Raw genomic sequence first — 11123 nt, 5'->3', positions numbered from 1 at the left:
ACCTTTTTAAGTCATTCCAAGTAAAACAAAGAGAGGTTTGCCTGCTGTGAGAGGGAATATATGGGCTTCATCAGGGTATAATTTAACTTGTCTTAACGGGGATTCCCTGGTTAGCTGAGGAAAAGTGTGACTGGTAGCAAATGGGTTAAAGTGTGTGTGTGTGTGTGTGTGTGTGTGTGTACACACAAGCACAAATGTACTGAAGACACTATGTATGTGGTTCCCCCCCATGCCCATACACTTGGGGTGCATTGCTGGGGTGGGTGTGCAGGGAGTGGTGTGTGGTGTGTGTGCCCCGGACACCTGGTCACTTTGTCCCTCTGCACATGCTCAGTGTACTTGTTTTGCACAAGAAAACTTGGACTCGACTCTCCCCGGAATCCGGCATTCACCGGTCACCCACACCCAGTTTCTCAAGACCACGCCCACCTGCCATTACCATTGGTCCCGCTGCCTTTGTTGTGCCCTCCAGGCCCCGCCCCATGGACTCCTGCTATATAAGGCAGTGCTGCTCACTGTTCCAGCACAGAGCTAGCTTTGCACACACCGGTAGCAAGAGCAGGAAGCGAAACTGCCAAAGAAAAACGACCCATTACCTCCATTTGTTGCATACTTTTTATTTTTTTGCATCTTTTATTTTGAGTTGTAGAGATTTTTTGTTTCTGTTGCCATCTACATTATTTTGCACATCTATTCGTGCATCGCAAATCTTTTTCCCTGCACTTTTAAACCAATTGATTGCAAAGAGGCAGCATGATCTTTGACAAGGTGAAGAAGGTCCTCATTACCCTGAACTCCCCCGAGTTGGACACCCCCCCGGTGTTCAGCAGCGGGGCCATGGTCACCGGCAAAGTGCTGCTGGAGCTGGTGGCTGATACCAAAGTGGAATCGGTGAAGCTGCATGCGGGGGGATATGCGAAGGTCCACTGGACCGAGTCCCGTAGCGCCGGCTCCAGCACCGCGTATACACAGAACTACAGCGATGAGGTGGAGTACATCAACCTGCGGGAGACCCTGCTGCAGACAGGTGAGGATGGGCCACCCACCCCAAATAGGGCACCCATGTGGTCACTGTAAGATGGTTAAAGGGATCGCAAGAGTTTCCAAGGGATGGTTGTACGGTCACTGCCTGGTGAATTAAGTGATGGTGAAATAGGGCTGGAGTTTTTTTTATTTATTTTTTATTTTAAATTAAACTTTTGGGTAATTCATTTTCTTTCCCTGTCGCTAACATGTTCGATTGTGAGCTCTTTGGGGCAGGGATGGGTGCATTCAATTTGGTTTTTATCTGTTGGTAGTGCAATGTAAGAAACATATTGGCCATTGTAAGGTTCAACAGCATGTCAAATATCAGATTGTAAACTGTACTAAAAAAAATCAAATGTATATGTTGGTGCTATAAAGGAAAATAGTGGAAGTTGTATAGGGTTCAGCGGTGTTGGACATCGGATTGTAAGCTCTTGAGTCAGGTACTTGGTGTGATTGCTTATTTATTTTTAATATGCTGTGCTCTATAAGGTAATACATTGGCCAGTGTATAGGTTTCGAATGTGAGTTTGTTATAATTGAATCTTTCTGTGTGATGGGTATCACACATTAGATTGTTAGCTCTGTGGGACAGGGATGTGCCTGACAAATCTATGCAGTACTGTATACCTTTTTGGTCACCTGAAACCTTGTTATGTTGACTTTAATGATTGTTGCCTATAGGTTAACACAAGGTGACACTATAAGCATCTTCAAAAATTCTCCACAGTAGATCCTAAAACATAAGTAAAAGATTTGACTTACAGCTTTGACCCCCTATCTGTGATACACCCTGCAGTGATACAAATTCGTGTGTGTGTGTGTGTGTGATTTTCTTATTGCCCGGGGATGCCAGGCGATGTGCTGCTTGTTTGCTATGTGTTGGAGGCCCCTTTTTGTAAGCAAAAGGGTCAACTGGAGTTGCAATTGCATCTATAATGTTAGGTTTGCTGTTAACCCCTGGGGTGTGTGAGGTGGTGTCAGACATGCAGGGCTGTAAACATGCAGAACCCATGATTAGTGAAATGTTGTATGCAGTGGCAAGTGGCTTCCCGACTTGGCTGAAGTCCCCTGCGTCCCTGCATAAACTTTATCACCAAGGTAGCTCTGACCCTACTCCCGCTGAGTATCCCATTTATGGTCCATCCGAGGTATGTGTGTATAAACTCGGTCACTGTAACCTGCCAGGAAAAATGCACCTACGGTAGCTTTTTATCCAAGGGTAGGGGTGGTCCACTCTGTCCTCAAGGGCCACCAACAGGTCAGGTTTTCAGGATATCCCTGCTTCAGCACAGGTGGCTGTCAATGACTTGGCCACCTGTGCTGAAGCAGGGATATCCTGAAAACCTGACCTGTTGGTGGCCCTTGAGAACAAGTTGCACATTCCTGTCCTAGGGAACTCCAGCAATGAAAAGGTCAGATCTAGTCTGTGTGATGTATGCATATATTTCTCAGTGGGTTGTGGTGGTTTGTGTTATTTTTTTTTTTTTTGGTCTACATTTAGATAATTTATTATCAGTTGTGTGTATTTGTTTAAAGGCTCAATAATCATAAGGTAAACACTTGCTGCTCTATCCCACACTGGTACAGTGCGTCCAGGAAAAAGCTTATTTATGACCATTGGTGTTATTAACATCAGCGGAGGAGTGAATTCTATAGTTGGGAGGGGGGAACTTGCTTCAAATGTGGAGGGCACTCTATATACCTTACATGGTGTGTGTATATACAAGAAAAATCAGGCTTGGCCTGCAACTGTTTCTTGGGGTGAAGTGTAAGCCCTTTGTTGCCAGAAAAGCCACAAATCTTTTGACTAGTTAATCCCTTCACTGCCAAACCTCCTGGCAGCAGAGGCGTTAAGATCAGTTTTCTGTAATGTAGTTTAAAACCCTAAGTGGCATTTAACAAGTCTGCATGTGACAGCTGACCGCAAATTTAAAGGTACATAAGCTTCCTATAAAACAGGAAGTTGTGCAGCTGATGAGAGCTACCCTATACTCAGGAAATGTTGCAAGAGCTAAATTCTTATGTATATATTTATTTATTTTTCCCACAGACAACGGCACTATTACTGTCCTACCTGCAGGGAGACACGAGTTTCCCTTCAGCTTTCAGCTGCCTGAGTAAGTAACATCTTATTCTTAATGATCATTAAAAAAAAAATATATATATCTTTCTAATGAAGGCCTTCAAAAATAAAGTTTAAATGGAAAAATCTGTGGCGTCCAGTACCCATACATGTCAGCCATTGGGAGCAGGCGTTTGAACAAATTATCTAACGTTGGCCTATTTTTTAGCTTTTTATGGGGCCAATGCACTTCGGGTGTTTTGGTTTACCTTGCGCAGACCTGCAAAGTCTGACTCTTTATGGTCCCATACATAAATAAGGCTGTTGACTAAAGACTGATTCAGCCAGGTGACTGGTGTTAATGTACCTCTGTGACCATAGGGGGCTGATCACTCTGGCAGCGAGGAAAGCTTAAGCCAATCCCTGTCTTCCTTGGCCAATAGAAAAAGCATATCCCAGAATGCTTGGGGAGAGTACCCAAAGAAACTGAACTTGGTTTGTCTGTCCCATAGATCAAGGGTGCCAGACTCGAGCCCTCAAGCTTCCCAACAGGTCAGGTTTTCAGGATATCCCAGCTTCAGCACAGATCGCCTTGTCGAAGGCTGAGGCTGATTGAGCCACCTGTGCTGAAGCTGGCATATCCTGAAGACCTGTGTGGGGGGAGAGAAAGAGAGTGGGTTGAGGACTGGCGTTGAGCACCCCTGCCATAGAGTTTCTGTAAGCTGAATTATTTGACTCCAGCTTTCGAGATCTGAGTTCTAGGAGGGAATCTTATCTCTGTCTTGTCCCCCAGGACTCTGGTGACCTCCTTTGAAGGGAAGCACGGGAGTGTCCGCTACTGGGTAAAAGCCAAGTTGCACCGTCCGTGGTCCACTGTGAAGAAAACCAAGAAGGAATTCACTGTGATAGAACCCATTGACATCAACACTCCGGCTCTGTTGGTAAGACGCTGATGCAATGTGACCAGAACTAATGGAACAATGGGCCTGCAGAGTATGGGGCCACAAGAAAGTTGGCTTGGCGCTGGCTGTTGCTGTAGTGGGAGCCAGTTCTTGAATCTCAGTATTTAGTAAAGGGATGGAAAGCGTGCTCCAAATGGAACTTGATAAATGGTTCTATGATGAAAGATGGAGAATTTACCCGTGTGTGTGTGTGTGTGTGTGTGTGTGTGTGTATCTATATCTCTCACAAACAGTGTCCATCAATCTGTCAACTCCACATAGGTTAACTTCTTCTGTATACCTTGGTAAGCAGCATTGGGTTCTAAGCAAATCTATCATCTCTCTCTAGGCTCCTCAGGCTGGCACAAAGGAGAAGACTGCACATGCCTGGTACTGCAACCTGGGGCAGGTCTCTGTCACTGCCAAGATCGACAGGAAGGGCTACACTCCAGGTGAGAATACGGTTACATTAACCTTGGTGTGGAGGGGAGGTAGGGTAGGAGGGGACGCAGCCACACATTGCTTTGCAATTGGAGGCCACTCATCACTACGTCACAACCGCCATGTAAGGAGGAGCCCTGTTTAATGGGGTAAAAGTTCAGTCCCACTTAGGACTAAAGTGACAGTCGGTGACACATTTTACTAGAATAGTTAGTTCTATGTTGGCCCAAAGTGATCTCCCCTTGGGGTTAAAGGGGAACTGCCTGGAGTCTTGCAGGGTGGGGGGGAGGGAGCTCTACCCTTTATCCCCCACACTGGCTATTGGATCTATATACGAAAACATACGAGTGACACTATATTCTTCCTCCGTTCCAGGTGAAGTGATTCCCATCTTCGCAGAGATTGATAACTGTACCACTCGTGCGGTTATGCCCAAAGCAGCAATCATCCAGACCCAGACATTTATTGCACGTGGCACTGTGAAGCAGAAGAAGGCTGTTGTGGCCACTCTGGAAGGGGACTCGGTGGCCGCAGGAAAGCGGGAGTTGTGGCACGGGCGGGCGCTAAAAATCCCTCCACTCGGCCCATCCATCACACACTGTCGGATTATACACGTGGAATATGCTTTGAAGGTAGGATCCGTTTACTCCTGGATGGAAATGACCTGGTTATTAACAATGATGGACCAATTAGGAAGGGTCCCATGTTGGCCGAACGTCTTCAGTATGGTGTATCTGTTCTCTTGCAATCTCATTTTAAGTATGAAAAAGTTCTGCAAAGGCCCCTCACTTTGTTAATGTTATGCAGATTTAAAGAATTGCCTGAATTATCACAAATATATGTACAAGCAAACAAAACCTAAGCTTGTAAACTGCTTTGTTGACCTAACACTGGAAACTACAAAGGCTACAATGTTATAGGTAGAAGAATCAGAAAATACAATTCGATTACATGCAAGGGTAGCTTCGAACAGCGTTTGTTTTTTACTAAACTTTTTTGTACTCTGTATCTTTTAGGTTTGTGTTGATATTCCCGGCTCCTCAAAACTACTCCTGGAGTTGCCGTTGGTGATTGGTACGATTCCCCTTCACCCATTCGGGAGCAGAACATCCAGCGTGGGCAGCCAGTACAGCGTCAATCTGGAATGGCTGCGTATGACCATTCCTGAGCAGCCTGAACGTAAGTGTCTAAGGGGGCAGGGTTTGCATTTTGATGTTGGTTGTACCAAACTGGCATCATTTGGGTATACCCGATTCATTGGTTGTTTAAAAAAAAAAATGGAATTCGGACACAGGCCTTTTAAGATCCATTTTAACAGCTCATTGCCACATGTTTATAATCTGAGTGCTCTCTTACTGCTCCATTAAATCAATTGTTAAATTACTTTTTAACGGTGCCTTTCAGTATGAAAAAAAATAAGTCATGCAGCAAAGCGTGAGAACCAATGAGCACTTGCATGTCTTCTACTGCACCCCCAATTGTCGCATGTCAAACAGTGGCTAGGCTTCAGAGAAGGATTCTGGGCAGGGATATGCAAATTGGCACGCTCTGTCACTGCCCTGCCTATCCATTTTGTATATGAATGGACTCACTAGAGCGTTTACTTGCAGCATCACACAACTACTGTAAGATTGGAACATTGACGTGTGGCGTTAACGGGCCCACTCTGACAGCCGTTCTTCTGGGACTCCTCAGTTTGAGTTCTGTCCACGGATTGTGAAGCAGGCAGTGATTGCAAACCCAGACACCATTTAGTTATGGTGGGTAAATGTCCCATAGAGACACAATGGTGTTTAAATTAGGAGAAATTAAATATAGATATAGACCAAAAATAAAAATTGCCCCAGTTGTGAATCTGGAACCTTTAGACTCCAGTGAGTTATACGGGCATCATATCTAACCTGAGCGCTTTTTTTTGTTTTTCCAGCTCCTCCTGAGTACTCCTCCGTGGTGTCAGATGAGGAGATTGACCACAGCCTGTCCCCACCACGTCATGCCAGCATGGATTGTATTTTTGAGGGGCCGTACTATGCCTACATCCAGGAGTTCCGAAACCGGCCTCCTCCCCTCTACTCTGAGGTCAGTACCGAGTGTGCAATTAGTGCTCTGGGGGGGGTGTCTAGGACTGGGAGTGCAAAGATGTAGACCTAAAGTGTGCAAAGATTTGGTACACCTTAAGGCTTGGTTCTATATGTATTTGTATTGTTGACATGGTACATCCATAGAATTTACAGGTACTGACCCAAAAAATGTCAATATCTGGATTAGATATGCCTGGTGAGATTAAAATACTTTTTGGTGACATACAAAGGCATCATATTTGTAAGCACACTTTGTAACAGGGAGAAAGGTACCCTTTGCCATTTTATAGTGATTGTGCTCTAATGCCAGCACGTCTTGCTTTTTAACACCACTGTACTGGCTCCCTAATGCACAGTGATAGAAGTACCCCACACCACAGGAGCGTGGTTTATTTTTTAAATTTATTTTTTATTAATAACTTGGGAGAATATGGTATTCCTATGTCCTGCTGTGATAAGTTTCTCTTCAAAGTTGGATTGTGCTCTAAATAAAAGCAAAGATACTTTGATATTCATGCCAGTCTTGTTTTATTTTTAGGTTGACCCTAACCCCGCTGCTGACATCAGACCTCGGTGCATGACCTGTTGAAGGAAACCTCAGAGCACTGATTTTTTTTACCTTCATCCTAAGCAGATGGATCTTGCATAGACTCTGAATGCCCCACCCCTGAGGAACAGGGCAAGACCTCAGCGTTTTGCTTGGCGCTGTGACAGAAGTGGGACACGTGTTGCGTGGCAGTGCCAATGCAGGTTGCCCAAAACTGGCACCTGTTGGGAAACAGCAGATTGGCAAGCTACTGGGACAGCTGTGTCTGTAAAGCAATTGATGTCTTCCGACGGTGCCTTATACCTGTTCTACCTGTCAGCTGGCAGCTGACCTAAGTGAAGAAAACAGGTCGTTGGGTGATAGACAAGAGATGAGGGTTATAATAAGCACCAACTGACCCACACCCTTCTGGCAGTGACTAGGGTATATCTAATGTGCATATTTATTTTTGGGTAACTTAAACTTCATGTATACTGATCCCTGAGCATCAAAAAGGAAAAAGCCATAAGTGTATAGGCAACAGGATGTTGGTTCTGGAGCAATTAGGTAACTGACTACCTAGTTGTGCAAAGTATTCATAAGGGTTGAATAATCATAAATCCTGAGTTTCGGCAAATTGCAATAATGCCAAACCGTATCGGTTTCCTGCTTCTGGGGACCTGTTACTCTCACTGACTGCAAGGTCTACACATGCGAGTCCAACGTGATCTGTCCTGAAACAGCTTGTGTTGTATCACTTGCAAGAGACGTGAAATGGGTCTTTAAGGGCCGTGAGGATCGTTTTCACACCAAAGACTTTTTCACAGTGCATTATTGTATAATGGCAATCTATACTTTTCGCTTGTAACCAGGTTTGTGCTGGAGGGGATAGCAGTGAAGTTAACTGCACTTGGAAATATAGCAAAGAAGCGGTTTACATATAAATCATAGCTCAACCAAAATAAAGGGATTTTAAGTGTCTTAATACCCAGAGTGTAAATATATATATATTTTAAAATACAACTTTATCTGGGTTTTTCAATGATCTATAGTATGCAATATTTTGAGTAATGAGCAGAAACTGCTTCAGCAGTTCTTGGGAGGCAGTACAAAATCCCGACCCTGTGATTAGGTCTAAAAATGCATATATCTAGTTGTGTGATGGCTAACGCATCATGGAAATCTCCTGGATGTATTCAGAGGGACATTCTCTGCCTTGGATAAACTCTTGACAAGGCCATATGACCTCCAAAACAGCCTTTTTGTTTTGTTATTCCTTGTAGCATATTGGAAATGGCCAAATAAACCAATTTGAAACTGTGTGAAATGCACCATATTCTGAAAATACTACCCACAAAAATACAAAATATGCTAAATATAATTGGTTACTTTGTGACTAAGTGTTTTTGTTTTGCTGTACTATACATTTCGAGCGCACACATACTTTTTCCACAGAATATGTAATACCCTTCTTGCAGTATTATTGCTGGGCAAAGAAGTACATTTCTAAAAGCTTCATGGTGCTAAAGTGCCTTTTATATTCAAAGGATGACCTCAGATGTTCACCTACTGGTGGGGAACGTAAGCTCTTGAGATGGACTGAAGTTATGATCCATACATGGGCATGATGGTCCATATTGCCTAAGCAGTCTTCTGCCGTGTGACTCCTGGGGCTGGAAGTCACCTTACAATCTGTTAACCGAAAAAGGCTGAAAGGTGTCTTATGGAAAGATGGACATTTTGCAAAGCAGTCTATCGGTTTCCTAAATGTTTAGAGGGTGTAATGGCTTTAATTTGAACTGTTGGGGGCGAGTTCCCTCTTACTGATGTATTTCTCTATAAAGAGATGTAGCAGTGTTACAGAAAGCATTCCAGGTTCTACAATAGCTGACCAATATAGGAACAGAATCTTCTTTAGATAGCAACGGTGATAAAATTGTACCCTGCTGCTACAACTAAAGCTGTGTGGGTGTTTTTTTTAAAAAAAAATTTGTGTATATATTCACTTTTATTGCTGCACTGTGACCCATGCACACAATTATCACTTATGTATGAAATGTGTTTATTTTGTTTGCATGTAACATATTCTGTTTGACGTTCATTTTCTGCACTGGGCTATTTGGATTTATTTTTGTGTTGAATTTGTAAAAAAAAAAAAAAAAAAAATCTCCAATAAAAATAATTACTTTTTGATTCCTGTGGTATAAACAGTCCTTTGTTTAATGTTCTAGTGGGCACATTGGCTGCGATCCTCTTGAGATGTGGGTTGTGTTTTTGTTTGACCGACAGACGGATTTTTATTAAATTGTTTTAATTTTTTTTCCAGCATAATGAGGTACAGGAATAAACACATAGGTATGCTTTGATTCATATGTACCTTTTCAGCATAGTAGGGATGGGGGGGTTTGGGGAGGGCAGTAGGGATGGGTGTCCTTTCAGATCTTATTATTCTCATGAATAGAAGGTCTGACCCCATGACCATACATGTCATGGAAGCTACCTGACAGCAACCTCGCCAACAAAGAGCAGATCAGGATGGCAACATTCTATGTAACTTGGATGGGTTGAGGTACCACTTATAAAGAATCTTATAGGCGTTCTCCTTTGTGGTGACACACATTGAAGACCGTGCCACATCCGCCTCTTCCCAAATACAAGAGATTTTATACAGCAAGGAATCTGCGCTTGCACTGTCGATAAAGGTTTCTTTTGACACCAAAAAAAATCCCATTGCAGCTGTGTGCGGAGCACCTCCCCAAACACTCCTATATAACAGATATCACAAAGAAATGACAAAAAGTGCACCAGGGATTAGTGTATTCACTCCACAAATAGAGGATACTAATAAAATCCAATTGTTGGAAGCTTAATTAAATATACCTTTTATTAAAAGTCAAATGACCACACACCACTAGGAAAGTATAGCAGCCTCTCCACTACTTAGAGACACCCTCCCAGTGACAAGGCAGAATAAAACAGTTCTCAAGTGTACATACACCTAAACAAAATAGTCGCGGTGCAAATGCTAGGACTTAGCATAAGGCTGAGGCCCCAGTACCTCTACTGCACGCGCGCCCGCGAGACTGGCGGCGCGTGCAGCCGGTCTCCAGGGAGCTGCAGACCAAAAGACCGGGGGGGGGAGGGGCGTGGCAAGGGAGTGACGGGGGTGCGGCCATGACGTCACCCTGCAGGTTCGCCCTCATTGGCTGAACTGCTGGGGGGGCGTGGCTTAGCGCTCCGTAGCGAGTCCTGCTCTCAATTCGTTTGAGAGCAGGAGCAACTCGCGCCACAGCGCTGCGGCCCCCTCTCGCAACAGGCCCGGCGCCATTGAGGGGAGGGCTCTCGTCCCTGCAGCGTCCGCCACAGCGGGCGCTGCAGTAGCCAGCGGGGTCCAGCCCTAAAACTACAGAGGGAAACAGGTGAAGACAAGGGAAAAACGGGCAGGTTTACTGTGCAGACACTGAAAATCAGTCTGGGGGGTGGGAAGTTTTTTCCATTGGGGTGTTTTTTTTTGGTATATATTTTGTGGGGGGGGGAATTGAGTGAGAGTGGTATAATTGACGAGGAGGGGGAGAGGGAGTGAGGAAAAGGGAGTAGGGGAGAGAAATACACGTGAGGCGGGGGGCAGGGATTGAGGGAGAGTGGGGTAATTGATGGAGGGGGGGAGAATGAGAGGTGTGATAGTCCTGGGCCCCAAGATTTCTGTTGGCGGCCCTGTCCACTCACTACGCTCATTACATAAACTGACAGACATATGGAAACCTGGTCATTCGAATGGGAGAGACTATTCATTCCCCCCCCCCCCTGCATTGATTATCTCTTGATGGACAGTCCACTGCTGGATAGAGTGAACCAGGTTGAATATTTGGGTACCACCTAGTCTGACCATGCCCTTGTGTGTCCCTGAGGGGATTAAACAAGATTAAATGAGATTAAACAAGACACTATTGTGTAACCCCGAAACAGAGGTAAGGTCCTCGAGGAGAATTCATCGCATTTCTCACTCACATTTCGCCCCCGACCTATCCCCAATTACAGTATGG

At 44.6% G+C, this 11123-nt stretch overlaps 1 protein-coding gene across 2 annotated transcripts in view; it reads left to right on the top strand.

Annotated features, from left to right (window-relative positions):
- The window catches only part of ARRDC2 (arrestin domain containing 2), a 40478-nt gene extending 32038 nt beyond the window's left edge, over positions 1 to 8440 (top strand). Inside the window, exons 2-9 of one of the 2 annotated variants that reach the window (XM_075611081.1) lie at positions 1 to 1027; positions 3080 to 3146; positions 3885 to 4032; positions 4382 to 4484; positions 4849 to 5105; positions 5490 to 5652; positions 6401 to 6552; positions 7093 to 8440. The exon at positions 1 to 1027 is cut by the window's left edge and continues 2405 nt beyond it. In XM_075611081.1, coding sequence (XP_075467196.1) covers positions 754 to 1027; positions 3080 to 3146; positions 3885 to 4032; positions 4382 to 4484; positions 4849 to 5105; positions 5490 to 5652; positions 6401 to 6552; positions 7093 to 7143 — 1215 coding nt within the window. In that variant the 5' untranslated portion in view covers positions 1 to 753 and the 3' untranslated portion in view covers positions 7144 to 8440. The remainder of the gene's footprint in view (positions 1028 to 3079; positions 3147 to 3884; positions 4033 to 4381; positions 4485 to 4848; positions 5106 to 5489; positions 5653 to 6400; positions 6553 to 7092) is intronic. The other variant, XM_075611082.1, reaches the window with a different exon arrangement.
- Positions 8441 to 11123: the final 2683 nt, after the last annotated feature.

The sequence above is a fragment of the Ascaphus truei genome, chromosome 8 (genome assembly GCF_040206685.1).
Source record: "Ascaphus truei isolate aAscTru1 chromosome 8, aAscTru1.hap1, whole genome shotgun sequence".
NCBI classification, from domain to species: domain Eukaryota; kingdom Metazoa; phylum Chordata; class Amphibia; order Anura; family Ascaphidae; genus Ascaphus; species Ascaphus truei.
The sequence above is the reverse complement of the archived record's forward strand: the minus strand, read 5'-3'. Positions and strand labels throughout refer to the sequence as shown.